The sequence below is a fragment of the Epinephelus lanceolatus genome, chromosome 7 (assembly GCF_041903045.1).
Source record: "Epinephelus lanceolatus isolate andai-2023 chromosome 7, ASM4190304v1, whole genome shotgun sequence".
Classification (NCBI taxonomy): Eukaryota; Metazoa; Chordata; class Actinopteri; order Perciformes; family Serranidae; genus Epinephelus; species Epinephelus lanceolatus.
Window position 1 is genome coordinate 6,343,754 of NC_135740.1, and position 19,871 is coordinate 6,363,624.

The window sequence follows — 19,871 nt, forward strand, 5'->3', positions numbered from 1 at the left end:
CTATGTTTTAACAATGCTGCGCTACCCTACGATTGAATTTGCAACGTTTGCTGCAGTTGCTGTAAGGGTAAACAACTAACCTAATGCTAATGGTAAGTAACGTAATGAAGAACTTCAATTAATTAGCTCATCCATGCACACGATTTCTGCCTCAGTCACGTCAGATTGATTTTGGTGGTTGTCTAACAAGGAAGCCAAAAGACTCCCATGATCCCACGTTATTTCATGATGTAATCAAATGCTGTCTTTTGTTCTTGTTTGATGATGAGACCCCTAACAGCAGAAATTACATACTGTTTATAAAATGTAAAAGTCATACAACTTATTTTTAGTGATGTCACCATGTCCCCAGATCTAAGCATTTGACTTAGGAAGTAAAATGTTTCTGGTACTGATAGGAATGACAAAATCATGACAATTTATCACAGCCAGCTTATAATGAACGAGTGTTTTAAGCTTTAAGTGCAAAAGGCTTCAAGTCTCGGAAAAAATAGCTTTTTTAAATAAAAAAAACACTGTTGGTGAAATAATGCATCCTCTTCTACATTATGTTCTCCAACATTTTGTGTTCTTTGCATTTTTCCTCTTCTTTTAAGGCAGTGTGGCCCTAGAGTCCTTGCCCCCCACTCTGTACCCTAACAAGCAGGGGCTAATCCCATGTAAAGCTTTCAGTCTAGTGATGCCCCTGGACACAACAGACACACTTTTATAATTGGCAGACCTTGATTAATGCATGAGTACACTCTGCCTCCAGAGGAGCTCAGTGGATCTATCAAAACTCAAAACGTTCTTCCAGCCATATGCAACTCTTGTTAACCCACCATCACACAGGCTGGCTGAGTGAATTGAGGAGGACTGCAGTTAAAGTGTGTGTCACTGCAGTGTGTTGCTGTTTGGAGTCAGTGATGCAGCCCTGAGTGGCAGCAGCTACAGACACATCAGAATTAACTCTGAAGATCCTCCAAGAGGACGTCTGGGATTTTGAAAACTAAGTGGAAGAGCATTGACCACAGACACAAAAAACTGCCTGGTTAACTCATTTACATACATGTTTTTCTCCATGGAAGTGAATTTAGAGTAACAAAACTTGCATCATTATTTTTACTGATGGTCTTCAGATGGAGTTAGTCCAGCCCGTTCTCACTCGCCTACCACCGATTTGTCAGTGATTTCAGCATCAGAGACTGATGCACAGAGACGCCACGGCGGTATGACACGCACTGTGCGTGTCAGTTTGTAACGTCGCCAGCAACTAATAAATAATATAAAGAGCAACACAGTTCTCAGAGCAGCCAGGAGGAAAGGTGGATGGGTTTATTAAACTCCGAATTTTCTCCTGGAAGTCCACTTTTTAGCTCTTATGTGAGATGTAAACCAAACCATGATGTTTTTTTCTAAATCTAACCACTTTCTTTTGTTGCCTAAACCTAATTAATCAAACTAAACACAAAGCATTATACCTCTCTCTTTTTTTTAAATGGACCTGCATTTGTATAGCGCCCTTCTAGTCATCTGACCACTCAAAGCACTTTTTACACTACGAGTCACGTCCACCCATTCACAAACACATTTATACACTGGTGTCCAAGGCTACCCTACAAGGTGCCACCTGCTACTCAGTTTCAACACACTCACACACCAATGGAACAGCCATCGGGAGCAATTTGGGGTTCAGTATCTTGCTCAAGGATACTTCGACATGCAGACTGGAGGATTGAACCGCTGATCTTTCCATTGGTGGATGACCCGCTCCACCTCTGAGCCACAGCCGCCCTTTATGCATGTAATGAAAAGAAACAACGGTTACAGTATTAGAACCCCAGTACTGTTAGCACAGGTGGAGCCCTCTACTGGACTCTTTTGGTAATACTTCTCCTTCAGTTGGAAGAGTAGTATTACTCAAAGAGTAATAGTAAAGGGCCCAGTAAAGGGAACAGCCTGTGTGAGATAGAACTGTAGAAATGCAACTGTGAAAATGCAAATGTATTTTCAAAAGACACAGAATGCATGTATAATATAAATTAACGCCTTCCATGAGTGTCCAAAACTGATGTAGGGACGTACCTAGCAAGTCATATTTTGACGTGTATGTCTACTGACAAAGTGATGATATTTGAGGAGTTAGGATTAGAATGTGATGGATAATCTGTCAATCTTCGTCCATTGATGAAAACCATGAAATGTGGTTGGAAGACCTCCAAAAAGGCTTTCAAGTAGAGTTTGGATTATGTTGTCAAACAAGTATTCCTGAGATCATGAATGAATGTTACATATAAACAAAAGCACATCTTTATCTGGAGAAATTTGCAAGTAAATACTTCTTGAGACTATAAAAATGAGGCCAATTTAAAACACAAATAGATTGTATATATAAAACAAAAAAACAACAACCATTTATGTGAGTATGTGGAATGGGACTCCATCTGTGAATCACACTTAAAGGTGTGGCTGAAAGCACTTGGAAAAGAATTATGATGTGTCAAACCACTTCCAGTACTGAAAAATTAGGCCAATATGGAAGAGCTAAAAACTGCAGTTCCTCTAATGGCCACTTAAGTCTGGCTCCAAAAGTGAGGCAATCCCCTTAGATTCCAATCTAAAAATGCCCAACTTTACAGCAGAAATAAACATGTTTACAGCCTGGTACAAAAATCTGTTTTGGTCTCTATAGTTAATTTCAACATTCAACTGTAAGGGGGGGGGGGGGGGGGGGAGGGATTTATCTATAACTCACCAATTTTGATGTTATTATAGCTTGAAGTTATGCATAATTAAGGGTGTTTTAGTGACAGGTTGTCTGCTGGGCGTCACTTCAGGCACTCTGTCAGAACCTTCTTATCAAAATCTGGTCACTTCTGGCTTCAAAAATACAAGACGGTGACGGCCAGTGTCAAACTTGAGGCTTCAAAACAGGAGTCCACAAACCAGTTTGAAACATCAAAGAGGATACATCCATTATTTTTTATACAATCTATGTGGCTGAAAGTGAAGTTTGGTCCATTTTAAATCTTTCACTCAGTCCATTAAGAAGGTGAAAGTGAGCAAGCAGGACTGTATCCAAGTAAAATTTGTTCACTGTGCAGAACACTGGCCAATAATGTAAAGAAAAATATTAAAAGTTACATGAGATGTTTCATATCATATAAAACTACTATTGTTGTTATAAAGAACCACTGAGGAACAGTGCTGTTCCCGGGTACAGGGAGTCGGGGTCTAGAGAAAGTGAAGGTGGTGTAGTGATTCTTAGCAGTGCCACTGGCTGTCTACTTGGGAAGGGTGTGTGTATGGGTCCTTGCATGTGTGTGAGGGGGGGGGCCTGATGGATGGATGGATGGCAGGGTGACAGTGAACAGATGGAGGCTCTGATGGATTGCAACGACATTAAACGTGAAAGAGGAGCAGGGCCCTCGGTCAGAATGCAGGAGACGCAGCGGCTCTGCACGCCTCGTCATTCTCTCATTTCAACTCTGCCGCTTTATTGGCATGACTGTTTATCAGAGGCACCGTGGAAAAAGCAGAGCACTGAATGTCAACTGTCAAAACAACAAGTTTGTACATTCACACCACTTCCCCCTGTCCATGACTCTTCTCTCTGTCTTATTCCCTTGTTCCTGTAAGATTTTCTTTTCTCATTCCAACTTGGAGGCACACATTCTGATTAGACCTCCAAGGTTTATTGTTTGTTTTTCGTTTTTTTTGGTCATAGTGTATGTTTTATGCATGATGGTACAGAATACACTGACAGGAATTTTAAAGTCCTTCAAACGAAAGGACATAATTGGCTGTTTCCCAGTGGGGAAAATGATGCAAATTAGCATTTTACAAATTGCTATTATGAAAATGACTTACATGACCCCTTCTTGATCTGACACCTCTCAGGTTATATCTTGTTTTTGTTTAGGCACATCTTCATGGTCATGGTTAGGGAAAGATAAAGGTGTTGGTTAAAACAACTACTTTGTTAAGGTTAGGAAAGGTCATAATTTGGGTAGATACAACTACATTTATAAAAGTTATGCAGGGGTTAGACTACACAATATTGTTGTTTTAAGAGAGGGTCACTGAGTCAGATTAGGGATGACAGAGTCACAAATATTGTCAGTGTGCTACTGTAAATTTGGTGGAACTCTTGCTTTCATGTTCCCTCCGACACAAGTGCCACAAAACTGTAATTTGTTTTTTTTCGTTTGTTTGTTTGTTTGTTTTTTAAAGAGAGATAGAGAGAGAGAAAGAGCATATTAGGTGCAATGTGATCACACAGAAATATGTAAAATAACCATGACCTCTGAACACTGCATTACGTGGTGGCAGCACATTTAGGCACTAAACTGCTTGGTCAGGTTTAGAAAAAGGAAGTATCTTCTGGTTAAATAACTGTGTTTGTTACGTAAGGAATGTAAATACGTCATAAAGTGATAGAAGTATGTAAAGAATGTTATTTTTTAATTGAAATTCAGACAGGAAAGTCCAGTGTTTGCTTGCCCATCCAACACCCCTCCATACTCCAACTTTCTCGCTCTCTCTACTACCTATGGAGTCGTAACAACCAGTCCTATAACCAGTCCTGATTTGTGTATCCAACACAAAAAGACTTTTCATTGGTTCTGCCTGTGGTGCCGGCAGTGATGTCAACATGCCATGACTACATAATGCGGTGTTAAGAGGTCATGGTCATTTTATGTATTTCTATGAGACCAGGTCTTTAGGTGAGTAAGCCTGAAGAGGTAGGCCCTCAAGCAAAGACAGAAAGGGATTCTGCTGACTGAACTAAGTTATTTTAACTAATTCAACCACTGAGGGAGCACACCACAGAAGAGTTTGGATTAAGATTTTCTGCCTTGCAGTGACAGCAGGACTAGCCATCAGTCACTGGCAGATCATAGTGAATGAGAAGGCTCATAAACCTGACTGAGAGAGTTGAGGTCGGTGGGTGCCATGCTAGAGCCATGATTAGTGGCTTGAGTGCAAGCAGTAACAGAGAGCCGATGTAGAGTAGCTAAAAAATCTGGCTACTGAATAAGGATGATGTGAGATTATCCACTCCTGAAACAGTTCCAGTGGGCATGTTGGCTGAGATGGAGATGTGGCCAGGACCAGGATGTGATGCAGCCACATCCATTATATAGTGATGTTACTCTTTAATAGGACGTTGACTGGTTGGTGAACTGTCTCTGGTGCTAGGGTTGACTCCTAATTTCAAACCAATGCTACTCTTATAACAGGAAACTCTTTGCACATGCTAATTGATTTTCCTTCTCTTTATTTCTAAAAGTCATCAAATTAAGTTAGAGGAGGCAAAAATAGGGTGCCGTGCTAATGTTCCAAGGACTCAAAATTTTGAAGCCAGAGTAATCCGAATTGTCCAATGTCCCATTGGCCCTAAAACCATTTGTCTTACAGCCTGGTATCCCAGAAACAAACACGTACTGCTCTGATGGGCAGTTTCTCCAAAAATAGGCTATATACTCTCCCAAAGAGAGGAACATGGCTCTGACTGGCTTGCCCTGATATTCTTGCCCTAACCTCAAACAATCTCACGCCTCATGCTTTACTTTACCAACCCAACCAACTAAGGCAACAAGCACTTGCCTATCAGAGGCAGATACGGGCAGGTCATGCCTTGGCCATAGAAGGAATGTTTGATTATTTCATTCTGCGCAATAATGTAGTGCCTCTAATTGGGCTAGAGTGTAGTAAATGGCTCTTCAGAGTATTAGATGTTTGTTTTTCGAACAATTACAGGCCATTGGATAAATGGGCATTCAGTCCAGTCGTACATTTTTCAGACTATTGGAGCTTTGGAGTTATGAGCCATCAAAACAATGAACAGTCCCCAAAATAATTTCACACTGAATGCAATAACAGACGCAGCTGTTGCCCCTTATGATCACTTTCTTTCCAATCCCCCGTGTGTTGGGTGGGTCATTATGTGGATGATATTGTACAGTTTGATGCCAGCAATGGGAAACCTTCACTGCCATGTTTAAAAGAATATTTAGTTAAGGTTGGAGAATAATTGTGTCACACTATGTTTTGCTGTGCTCTTAACAGTCAACACTAGAGGCTTCAGGTTGCATGTTAGTTTAACATCAAAACACACTGTATTTAAGCATTTGGACAGACACTGTCATTGTTCTTGGTGGACATTCTTGAAGTTTGGTTAGGGCATAAAACTATGTTGTACAGAACACAAAACTTCTGAACAAGCCTCTTCATGTAGGCCATTTTGAAAGCCTGAATTAGGCCATTAGTTGCCATCACACAGGGTCAATTACAAATGTCGGCCTTACACCAAACAACTTTCAAAGCAATGTCACTGTCGGAGACAAAAAAAAAAAAATGCTGGAAAAAAAAAAAAAAAATTATGGAAGTTTTACCTCAGTTGTGCGGGCACCCGTGACCCTGATTGTGTAAGGTAGTCATAAAACTCAGTTGGGGCTGTCTTAAGTTAGCCTTTCTCTTGTCTTGACATTCCAACAAAATCAAACATGTTTAATATTATTGTAAGTTTTTAGTCTTGGCGCATGCAAATGCTTTAGTTCAATGATGTAAATACTGTCAACAGCCAATAGCTGTGCTTTCTCCAGCTCCAAACAAGAAGCACCAACTGAACTGGTGGAGTTTTAGAGTGAACAGGGGTTGGTGTCAAAATCGTGCATGTATCTGATCCAACAACCAGTGCTTGTTTTGGTGAATAATCTTAACTTCTGAAGTGGCTCACCTCAGCGCTGCTAACCAGTGCAGGCTGGTAAGGAGTTTAGGTGACAAATTGCAAAATTTTAAGTTTGTATGGAAAGACAGTTTATCTTTATGTATTATACTGATGCTGAATTGACAAGAACACTGTTGACATATGACACTTTTTGTCTTGTGTTTCTACAGTTGTGTTTTTACGACACATAAGGAATTGTAAAATGAAAATATCTTACTGTGAAACTTCAATTAATAGCCCGGGCTATTATTTACTTAAATCACTGAAATCAACAGGCCTATATCTGGGACAGGCGTCTATATGGGACAGGCCTTTAATTCCTTTCACACAAAACTGTTGCTCAGCAAAGAAGGGGAAATACAGTCAAATTGCTCATCTAAACCAGTATGAATAATACTATAATACTAAAATATATTTAAAAGTTAGGCTTCAGATTATATATCAATTATGAATCATTTATTTGATCTAGTTCCAACAGACAGTGCATCAAAGAGAGAGAGATTTACGGCACTCAGTGATTATGCATACAAACACAACATCACTTTATCCTGTTAAAACAATACTCACAACTTGATTTTATGAAAATCCCTATTGATTCATATAATCTGAGAACCCTTACGGACTAAAGGAATATGAATAAATTACAGAGTAATCAGGGAATGGACATATAATTTGCCGTAGCCAACAGCTCCGTTTTATACATCCAAAGAACTTTAAAAAACTTGATAAAAAAAATGAAATGCTTCGCAACCAGAACAAGTGTACAGTTGAGACAGGCCTTTATTTGTCAAAATGTGTAGCCACACTGTGCTAGTAAAGAGGACTAGGTGTTTAATTGGGTCTAGGCCTTTAATTGAAGTTTTACAGTATTTCTTAGAGGAAGTCTGGCATAATAGTTTCCACTAGGAGCAGGATGGATAATTACCCTGCAAGATCCCCAGTCTTTCAAAATCTTAGTCTGTGACTAAAAACTCACATTTACCTCAGATGTGTCAGACTTTAGTCTTTTAAAAGTATTTTCAAAGTGTTATAGTGTATGGTAGGCATTAAATGCCACTGTGTGTGTTTTCATAAAAACAAATAACAGAACAACAAATTAAACAGCTAACATTTTCTGCTAGAATCTTTGTTTGGACCAAGGAATGGAGACGCACCATGAAATGGGTTAAAATTTTGTTTCATGATATTGAGTTTCATTTTGTTTTTAAAGCACCTTGAGGCAATTGTGAAAAAGCAATATACTGTAGAAATTGTGCTTGAATATAATGAATATGGAAGGAAACAAGAGCTGGAGACAGACCTTGACACTCACATCTATTTCTGTGTGCATGTGTTTGTGAGTCCTCTTGCCATCTGTTGACAGAGATGCTACGTTCCATACTGATCACCTGCCTCATAATCACCTCATCAGTCACAGTTCCTCAGCGTCAGCACTGCAAACACACACGTGCACACACACATACCCACAAATGCTGAAATATCAGAGAATAACGGACCTACAGATATGTTTATGAGTGACTTCAGTTCCTCGACAGGTTTTACATAACACTTAGTCACTGCCAGTACACTTGGCTGGCAGATTAGCAGGTTGATTGGCACTCTTGGGTTTGTTACTCAAAGCGGAAATGTGTGGCTAATCCCTTGTCACTCATTTTTCAGGTGAAATTAATAGATGATTTATTGCTCCATTGGTAAGAGTAATTGGTTACCGTATCAACTATTGTGGTTACACTAGTTTTCCATTCCACTCCCATATTTGTAATTGTTTACTCTCCTCCTCTACAAGCAGGATCAGTCAGCCTGCTCTCCTGTGAATTATCAGGAACCCAAACAGCACTGATGTCCAATATTCCTGTTGTGCTTCTGCTGGATGAAAAGAAACAAAATAAATAATAAATCACTAGAAAATGTTCCAACGGGGTGAAAAACATGAGCTTTCAGACGATCAGACACGTTGGAAACAGTTTAGTCAAACTTATCTGGAAATGAAAACAAAGGCAAACAGTAAAGTGATTACCTAAACTGTTCTTTGTAAACATCCATCACAGTTTACAGATCCACTTCCTGCTTCGACTTTGAGCTAGCGTACTTGCCATAGTTGAACAGATAAAATGTTTTGTTTTGTGCTATCTGGTTATTTGGGACATTACCGGCATACACTTATTGCAGGACTGATTCCATGATGACAAATACTTTGTTGGAGGCCTTCTCTTTCAGCTACTAGTATTTTTTTGGTTGGTTGGATGTTGTTTTTTTGTTTGTTGTGGGGTACTCCCTGCAGTGTTTCCCACAGGATTTTGGGAAACTATGGGGGGGGGGCTTCCCCCCCTGAAGAAAATTTTGAACATTGTAAATTGAAATTTAAAAGTATTGCAATTTAATTTTGTCTTTAATGTTATTATCTTATATTATCTTTGTAATATGATTATCTTATATAATGTTATTACCATCCTCAAACATTCTCCAAGTCCTCTGTAACTCTGCAGGACTTATTTCCACCCTGCCCAGCAGCAGTACCGTGGCGAACGGTCCCTAACTGCGGGGAGAACGGAGCAGGCTTCCCCGGAGGTCTGCCGCTTTTCGCGGTCCCTCTTCTCCACACTTTGGGCTCTAGTTTCGCAGACCGGGCGAGGCGGGGGCGCAGCGCACCTGCGCTTTGCCAACTGGGTGTGGCCAGGCGGATTTTGCAAGTTTGGCACACCGTGCGTGCTGGCGCAGCTACTCCTCTTTCCCACCTCCGTCCCTCCTACCTGCGCAAGTCGGAAAAAGGGAGGAGAGAAGGCGTGGAGTGGGTTTTACACACATCACACCAATCAAATGAGCCCCTCTCCTCGCCCTTAAATGTGCCGCACGAAGGCGTAATGAGAGTTTACTCAATTCGCCATGGCAGAAGAGAGCGGCAGCGTCAGACAGCCAAACTTCTCCCAGGAGGAAACTGATGTTTTGGTCCAGGAGGTCCAAGCTCGCAGTGTCCGAATATATGGAACTGCGAGCAGACCTCCACAGGCTGATGATGCAAAGGTAGCCTGGGAGGAGGTCACCACAACTGTAAATCAATGATGCGTTTCTTTCGTGTGCGCTCTCTCTCTCTTTCTCTCTCGCAGTCTCACTCTGTTTCTTTTCTTTTGACTTTTCTAAGATGACAGATGCTGAATATATACTCCCTATCTGATGCTGTGGCTGTTTGTGGTTGGCTGAGAGGGATGTGAACTCATTAGTTTGCAGCCGTTTAATCAAATCAGGTTGGGTTTCCATTACGTGTGCCAAACGTGCCAAACGGTGCCAATCCCCTTTGATCTGACATCAGATGTGACGGGACAGTCGATATAGAGATACATTTATGTGCTGATTGCAGATAGTTGCATTGAATAGTGTTTTTTTGGGTATTTATTGCATCGTTAATGTGCCTGACATTCTGGAAACCTGCCTGTGAGGTTTTGGTGACGTGTGTGCACTGTCCGCCAGTCAGCCAAACTTCGGCTTACACCAGCTGCGCTCCCCCTGCGCTGACAGTAGACCTGGTTTCACATAGCGAGCTTTTAGCGCACCTTCGGCGAAGCCTTTTGGCACGAAACTGTCACTGTGCCAAGCTGGATCTGTCGACACCTCCCCCTGCTGCGCCACCACACCCATCTCAGCGCACCTCGGTCTGCCAGACTACCAAACTGAGCGCGCCTCGGGTTGCGCTGCTCAAAACTAGCTCTGCGCGGGGTTCGCCACCCTGTGCTGCGCCGGGAAACTAGAGCCCTTTGAGTTATTTCCACCCAGCCGACAGTGGGACTTATATTCATTGTGCCGACAGTGGCTTGGAAAACCGCCCATAACCGTGTCACACGGGGAAGAGGGAAGGCGGCTGGAGTTCCTCCAACATTTGCGGTTAGATTATCATATTTTTTTATTGACAAAAATATAGGCTGCTTCGGCTGATTTTTTTTTTATGCGCACATGTGCCCCTAAATATTTTTTACAGTTCGCACACACGTATTTTTAGTCGAGTGAAACGCTCATACTGTCGAGCGCTGGATCTGACAGCCTGAGCACATCGGCACAAAACGCTACGGCGTTAGAGATATTATTTATATCATGAGAAGTCAATACTTTCGGCAGCCTAAATCTTTTATTTAGAAACTATGGCGGGTCAAATTAAACTATGGCGGGCCACCATAGTTTCGTTAATTAATGGGAAACACTGCCCTGTTTTACACAACCTTTTTGTGGTGTGCTTTATCACCATCAGTTGGATGGGGCAATGACTCATTACTAGATAAATTTATCTAGATGATTTATGCCAACATCTTGATTTTTGGTCAAGTTGGGGGTTTGTTTGATTTGAAATAAACAAAGTATCTGCCTTCAGAAGATTCATTTTTTTATCACCAAATTCAGACAATAAATACAATTCTGAAGCTTTTAAAAACATGATGACACCCTAGCGGGATGAAAGGTGTATAGTAAAAAGGCAAGGTCCGGGACATGGACATCGTTAGACCTGGGCATTACTGGCTATAGCCCCGGATCTTTTGGGCTCAGCCCCGGATCTTTTAAGCCTCTGTTTTTGTTTTTTGTTTTTTTACTAATAAAGCACCTCGTTTCCAACTTAAAGTCCATGGCACAGCAGCATAACAGACAGCAATGCAGGCAGCACAGCAGCACACAACACACTCACTGTCACACCAGCTTGCATGGCATATGTACATGACTATATGTTTGATTTTTTGTTTCTGTAAATCCCTAATGATGTTTAGTATATACACATACAACTGTCCGTTTTATGTTTTTTTCATGTATTTCCCACTCCAAACTGACCACACACACACATCTATATGTGAAGTAAGGGATAATGTATAGTGAGCCGGTGACTGTTGAAAAATAACTCCCGACAGGGGAATGGAACCCCGGCGCGCACCGGCTCACTATACATTATCATGCTTAGAACATGGCTTACTACTTACTTCTTCTAGTTGTTTGTGCCAGTTTGCTCCTGACGGCCCTGCAATTTTCTCTTACTTTCTTTCTTTTTTTTTTGTTTGCTGGGGACATGTCATTTTATAGCCAAACATCAAGCGTTTTGTCCTCTCCAAAAATGTTAAAAGTGATGTCCGGAAAATGCTGAATTTTGCCACTCCAATCCTATTTGGCCTGTGTGGACTAACGTTAACTGATTTTGATGCTCCTCAATCTAAGGCCGTTGCTATGGTGTCCCTAGCAATGGAGCAGCAGAGCAGCAGTGATACCTCAAGAAATAAACACCACAGAATTTTGTTGATTGACCAATCAGAATCAAGTATTTAAGAGTGCCATGTTCTGAGCAAATTTACTCTTCTGTGCTTTGGAGGCTCATATCTCCGCAACACGAGATTGACAGCACTGTAAGCCAATCAGAGTCAGCAGAACGCGTTGTGGGGGAGGTGCCAGCTGCTAGGTCATTGTTATGCTTCCCCATCCTAAAGCCCATCATGTTTGCCCAGATTCATTTGAATGCAGCATAACATGTTGGTTCTATGGGAACGTATTGTGTGGCCGAATTAACGTTTCACGGCAAAACAACAATGGTAAGAGAAATTTTACAACTATGGCTCGGCAAAACGATTTCTGTTGTTGTTGTTCTTTGGCCTCTATCTCTCTGATGCTTTGATGTAGAGCGCTTTGGCGCATATGTGTGTAAAGAGCAGTGTCTCTGCTTTCATTTGAGATGAATGGTGTGTGTTTTGCATAACGTGGCGTCGCGGTAGAGCCCGAAATATGACGAGTGGCTATGGAGTTTGATTTGTTGTTATTTATTTAGTTGTTGTTTGAGCTGTGTTTGGGGCATGTAAAAAGGGTTTATACAGCCTTGTAGCCCAGGTTCTGCTGTTTAATTTGATGTGCAGCATATTCTTCGTGATTAGTGTATCACACTGTTTGCAAAGTTGATCTCAAAGGCTCCCAGTTGGGGGACTTTCAGGGTTAACAGGTTTTAACTAACAATTTGGGCAACCCAGTAATAGACGAGTGCTCATTCTTTGTCAAAATACGTTAAAATCACGTGGAATTATTCCAAATTTTTCAGGGGAGAAACCCCTGAACCCCTGGGTAAAGAACTGTTCCCACTTCAGGGCTAAAGCCCCAGATGTTTTCATCTCCTAGCAACGCCCCTGGTACGGGACAAGCAGCAATCTTCAGTGCTGAAAAATGAAGGTAACATGCAAGTGCCAAAAACTGCAGTTCTTTGAATGACCACTTGAGGCTGGCTCCAGAAGCCATTCAATCTCCACTGCCCCTCATGTTAAAATGCCCAACTTTATAGCATAAATAAACATTCCATTCTCATTCTTGAAATTGTCAAATACCGCCGTTTTACAGTGAATTTGGCATCAGATACCGATGCCAAAAGCACCTTTCATTGTGGTATGGTACACCGTCAGGCAGTATCAGTTTGTAATGTGGCCGGACGCAACTTTTCGCGATGTTATGATATACCCCCGTTCAGTAGGACAGCAACTGTCACAGTGGTGTGAGACACTGCTGGACAGCCTCAGTTTGAAACGCTGCCAGTGATGATGTAATATAAGTTGAGTTGAGAAATGCCTACAGGGTGGATGGGACGTGTGGTGGAGGGTGTTCACTTCGTGTATGAATGTAGAGCCAAACCATAATGTTTTATTCTAAAGCTGATATAGAACATTTTGAAATAAACATGTTTACAGCCTGGTACAAAAAAAAAGGCTGTACAGGGGTGATATATAAATATATTTATTACACGGCTCTATTGAATGCTGTATTCTGATTGGTCAGTCGCAGCTTTCAGCAGTCTGATATTACTGTGTAATGACCATTGCTAGTAGCAACGGTCATTACACAGTTGCTATGTAGCCCAGCGTTGCTAGGGACGCTGTCCTGCAACACTGCAGCTGTCAAACAACTTCCGAGGGAAAAAACAAACAGAAGTGGCTGATTTTAACATTTCTTTTATTTGGAGAGTAGCTACAAGGATTTTGAGGAATGGGATGCCGCTGAAGAATAAGAATACGGACTTTCTCTGCCAAAAACAAAAGAACACGGATTTGAATACACACTCGGCAGTCATGCTTAATGACATTTTACGCGAGTTTTATGCCTCAGTTCAGTCCACTAAGCCTGGGTGAGTACAAAACTTTCACCAAAAGTTGTCGAATCTGGTCGGTTTTAATGCACTTCGCGGAGGCAGACAACATTATTTATTTAACTGATAATTAGCCGTGTAATAAGCAGGATAATGTATAATGAGCCGGTGAATACTGGGAAAACAACTCCCTTCAGGGGAATAGAACCCTGTCTATTCCCCTGTCGGGAGTTATTTTCCCAGTATTCACCGGCTCATTATACATTATCCCTTACATATACAGTACAGGCCAAAAGTTTGGACACACCTTCTCATTCAATGCGTTTTCTTTATTTTCATGACTATTTACATTGTAGATTCTCACTGAAGGCATCAAAACTATGAATGAACACATGTGGAGTTATGTACTTAACAAAAAAAGGTGAAATAACTGAAAACATGTTTTATATTCTAGTTTCTTCAAAATAGCCACCCTTTGCTCTGATTACTGCTTTGCACACTCTTGGCATTCTCTCCATGAGCTTCAAGAGGTAGTCACCTGAAATGGTTTTCCAACAGTCTTGAAGGAGTTCCCAGAGGTGTTTAGCACTTGTTGGCTCCTTTGCCTTCACTCTGCGGTCCAGCTCACCCCAAACCATCTGGATTGGGTTCAGGTCCGGTGACTGTGGAGGCCAGGTCATCTGCCGCAGCACTCCATCACTCTCCTTCTTGGTCAAATAGCCCTTACACAGCCTGGAGGTGTGTTTGGGGTCATTGTCCTGTTGAAAAATAAATGATCGTCCAACTAAATGCAAACCGGATGGGATGGCATGTCGCTGCAGGATGCTGTGGTAGCCATGCTGGTTCAGTGTGCCTTCAATTTTGAATAAATCCCCAACAGTGTCACCAGCAAAACACCCCCACACCATCACACCTCCTCCTCCATGCTTCACAGTGGGAACCAGGCATGTGGAATCCATCCGTTCACCTTTTCTGCGTCTCACAAAGACACGGCGGTTGGAACCAAAGATCTCAAATTTGGACTCATCAGACCAAAGCACAGATTTCCACTGGTCTAATGTCCATTCCTTGTGTTTCTTGGCCCAAACAAATCTCTTCTGCTTGTTGCCTCTCCTTAGCAGTGGTTTCCTAGCAGCTATTTGACCATGAAGGCCTGATTCGCACAGTCTCCTCTTAACAGTTGTTCTAGAGATGGGTCTGCCGCTAGAACTCTGTGTGGCATTCATCTGGTCTCTGATCTGAGCTGCTGTTAACTTGCGATTTCTGAGGCTGGTGACTCGGATGAACTTATCCTCAGAAGCAGAGGTGACTCTTGATCTTCCTTTCCTGGGTCGGTCCTCATGTGTGCCAGTTTCGTTGTAGCGCTTGATGGTTTTTGCGACTCCACTTGGGGACACATTTAAAGTTTTTGCAATTTTCCGGACTGACTGACCTTCATTTCTTAAAGTAATGATGGCCACTTGTTTTTCTTTAGTTAGCTGATTGGTTCTTGCCATAATATGAATTTTAACAGTTGTCCAATAGGGCTGTCGGCTGTGTATTAACCTGACTTCTGCACAACACAACTGATGGTCCCAACCCCATTGATAAAGCAAGAAATTCCACTAATTAACCCTGATAAGGCACACCTGTGAAGTGGAAACCATTTCAGGTGACTACCTCTTGAAGCTCATGGAGAGAATGCCAAGAGTGTGCAAAGCAGTAATCAGAGCAAAGGGTGGCTATTTTGAAGAAACTAGAATATAAAACATGTTTTCAGTTATTTCACCTTTTTTTGTTAAGTACATAACTCCACATGTGTTCATTCATAGTTTTGATGCCTTCAGTGAGAATCTACAATGTAAATAGTCATGAAAATAAAGAAAACGCATTGAATGAGAAGGTGTGTCCAAACTTTTGGCCTGTACTGTATATGTATGCAGCCACTTCTGGCTCCAAAGAAACAAGATGGCTACAGCCAAAGTGATGAACTTTAAGCTTCAAAACAGGAGTCCACAAACCAATGAGTCACGTCATGGTAACTGTCCATTATTTTTACAGTTTATGGTCCTTAGCCATAGGTTTTCATCTGATTTGAAATAGGTAAAGACTTGACTTTCAGTATTAAAACCTCCTAAAACCCACCAGTTCACCACCAGCGATCTGCTTGAGCTAGTTCTATGCGGCTTAGTATTAGGCTTAAAAATATGAATGTTAAAGGTAAACTTCTGTCAATATGAACATGCTACATATTGTTAGCTGGGTTAGATTCTCCACAATTTTATCATTAAGTCCATTTGACAGAAAGCATTTGCATCAAAGTATAATTCACTTAGATTTATTAGCAATATAAACAAGAGAGATGAAAAAAAGTGTTGTCTCCCTACTTTGAAGCACTCATAAAGTCCAAATAAATGTCCATTCCTAATTTATTGATTATTCTAAAGATTATTTTTGTGTTACTCAGTTAATATAACAATTGATTTACTTAAAATCTCTATCAGAAACTTGTCTCATTAATAATTCATTGTTCATTATTTCATCATTCATTAATTTCATTGATAATAGAGGCATATTTTAAAATTAGCCAAATTTCCACTTAACTTAAGTGCTTACATTCAGAAGAACTGCTGTGACACAAACGTTAATTGAAAAACTATAATCATAGTCATCCTGGAGAATCAGTATTTTATTTCAGTACTTGACTTAAAACTTAAAATGGTTGTGACATGGATTATTACTGAAGTTATATGCACTTCAGACAACCACTGGCAATTGTAATTTTTGCGTCAGTGTGGGGCAAAGAAAATAACAGAAATGACTGGCACACTGTAATATTTGTTTTAGTTGCTTTCTCACTCATAAAACGGCTGAATCACAATGTAAGGTGATGCATGGTGTAACGTTAGTAGCCGTGCATAAAGTTCAAGTAATTACAACAAACAGAAACACGTTCCGCATGCTGATCATCCTGGTATATCATGCCTGAGTGGGGACAAAAATTAAATAGAACTTTGCTGTCTGCTGCTGTCTTGATAAAGCACTCTGCGATCCTTTAGCTACAAGTGTCCGTGCATAGCAGTTGTATTGCTGTGATATGTCATTTACAATTTGTGGGTAAGATTGTTTTTTTTTTTTTTTTTTTGTAGCTGTAGCTTGTTTTCAAGAGGAATCCTTGCTTTCATCAGGTGCAGCTCACTATACTGTGACATGCTAATGCATGTTTTGCAATTCTACGTACCTCCGTAATCAATGATGTTGATAATGCCAATGAATCACCTCATCCAAGTTGTGAATATCGTCATGTGAAGTACATTGCTAACTACATGCTAACTTCATTCATCAAACACATCGCAGTTCTTGCGATATAGTATTTTCTTGTCCTCCTCCTCCACCGTGTTGTTGGGTATGCTTGTTTTTTACTGCCTGGCTACAAAATAAAAGTGAAGCTTTTCAGGTGTATTTTTCACTCCAGGACAGCCAATGCAGTATAGCGTGTGCTCCCAGTTTGAAAGGCCAATGGGCTCTGTCATGTATCTTCACTGTCACCGCACTGCAAACTTTGAAGGCCTTTTCTCAAAATCATGGCTTGGTTCCAGTCATTATAAAATGTGATGAATTTTGCTTGGATTTGGGGGACAAAACCAACACTGATATCAATACAAAGCTTAAAATATACTTCTTACAACAGTATAAGTTACTGAATGTGGTCAATGTGACTTAAAATGATAGAGCAAATCACATTTACAGTCACTGACAGCCATTCTTAGCCCACTGACAATTATTTACCACTTTAGGGAATACGAAGCCTACATTATTTGAGTGCAACACATCCTGTACTTCATTATAGGTCATGGTGCCTCACAGTTGTCACTAGTTTTGGCCCATGCTCCCTGACATCTTCCATGTCCGTGTACCAAGAGCTGCCGCCCACATAGCAAGAGTTTTGAAGAGGGTACTTGTGATTTGGTCCTTTCACCTTTTACCCTGCTACTTTCAAAAAGTCCAGTAACTCCACAGTCTTGGCTGTGTTCAGCCATCCCTCACTAAACCTATGATCCTGCTATCCTGCTTCTATATGTAGCCTCACATTACAGATGGAACGGGAGCTCCAGTTTTGCTGCAGGGGCAGTTTTTCTATCTCTCTGGTCACTGAATGTAGTTTCCTGTAGTTGCCTGTAATCTGTCATTGTGGGCTGTATCTGTCCTTGTAAAATTAAAATCTACATACAGCATAGTGATACATGCTGAGGTATGCCTGGCACTTACCCAATCATGGCAGCTGAATTTTAAGCATATGTACATCTAATTTTCTCCAGAAGCTATGCAGACAAAATGAAATTTCCATAAAATTTGTAAGCAAACATTTCTCCCACCACATTGATGTATTGAACTGCTTATTGAGTTTGAAACACTTTTTAAGGGCGGCTGAAAGGAAAGAATGCATGCTGACCATGAAAACACAGATGACATTACCACTACTCCGAGAGGAAGGGAGAGGCAGAGAGTAACGAGGGAAAAAAGGAGAGAGAAGACATGTAAATATCGCAGGACCCTGAACCCTCTGTGAAATGAGTCATTTTCTCTTTTAATACCCCTTCTGTTTTTCCATCAAGATGACAGTGTCATCAAAACCTCAGCACATTCAATTTATGTCCAATAACTTTTTGAACAGTGGCAGAGAAACACATTAACACAAAACGTTTAATTGAATCTGCTCAAATCTAATTCAGCCGGTTTGCTTGGCAGGGTGGACAGAAGTCAATATTTGCTCGGCGGCTTGGCAAAGATGTCTCAATTTCCTTTCCTTTTCGCCTCGTGACATAGCTGATGAAGAAATGGGAAGGTGAAAAGCTGCCGTCAATGGGAGATGTGATGAGTGATGCTCCATCCTCTTAATCACAGTACTGGAGAGGATAGTGGAATCTTAACTGTTTTCTCATTTTCGCCCTGAGCACTGCCGCCTACTCTCAACCTAAGAAACTCCTGACACCTCTCCTCAGCATAATGAGAGAAGAGAGGATGAAGAGAGGCGGGATGAGGTACGGACGGAGAGGTGAGGTTGGGTCGAGGCAGATGGAGACAGTGTCTGCAGCTTGACAATTAATAGACGGCCATTGGACTCCTACACGCTTGGCTTGTGAGGTCAGCTTTCCTCTACTGAAGCTAGACTCTCATTAGGCCAGACTGGCGGCTGACTACCAACACCAACCAACACACTGCTGGGAATTGTGCTGCATTCTAATGGATTGAGTAAATACCATGGCAATTAAAGGTGAAAAAATGATGTATATTCAGGATAACGACTCAGTGGCCAAATGCTAAGACGTCTGGCTTTTAATACTTAGTTTTTTAGACAAAAATTCTAATTGGAATCTTACACACACTACTAATTAGATGTCACGAGGCAAAAATACACAGTCAACAGGAGCCAAGCTTGGTGTCAGGCAAACTTTTGACACACTACATGTTCAGGTCTACCTTTTTATATATGTTGTGTTTTTTATTTATACAAAGGAGCTTGTTTGGTAAAAGCGATCAAACTAAACTTTTTCTCTGCATTTTCAGTATCTAATATTTAACCTGCAGCTACATGTTGGATGTTCAGTGAAACATAAAACAAAGAAAGCACTCAGATACATTTCCACCAACGTGGAATGGGTTCTGTTCCAGTTCCAACACCTTATTTTGAACCAGTCAGAGCATTTTGACTAAAAATAAATTGGTCAAAACCCAGAAAGTTGGTTCTCAGCTGAAAACAAAAAATAGCATATTCATAATGACATAGCGTAGGCGTGTCACATTCTAGATTGGGAACAGAGGATAGAGAAGGCAACAATGGAAAAGTCACATGAGAATTGTCAAAAAAAAAAAGCGTGTAATGATCTAATTAATCCTGTAGTTGGCCCATGCATGTTTTTTGGATAAAAACAAATATCTGTGATAACAGAACAAAAGTTTGCAGGTAACCATGCACTCCACCATTTTGCTAATGTTGTTTACTTTCAATGTGCATTTTGCAATGCCCTCCATTGATGAAGAGTCCTTGATTACAGTGGTTCTGCTCAAAACTGGTAGAGACGCTGGCTGGTTTGCTAG

General features: G+C 41.0%; 1 protein-coding gene across 1 annotated transcript in view; it reads left to right on the plus strand.

Moving 5' to 3' along the window:
- Positions 1–19,871, plus strand: part of LOC144463844 (uncharacterized) — a 156,314-nt gene that overhangs the window by 109,297 nt on the left and 27,146 nt on the right. The window contains exon 2 of the mRNA XM_078169611.1: positions 18,776–18,814. Coding sequence (XP_078025737.1) covers positions 18,776–18,814 — 39 coding nt within the window. The remainder of the gene's footprint in view (positions 1–18,775; positions 18,815–19,871) is intronic.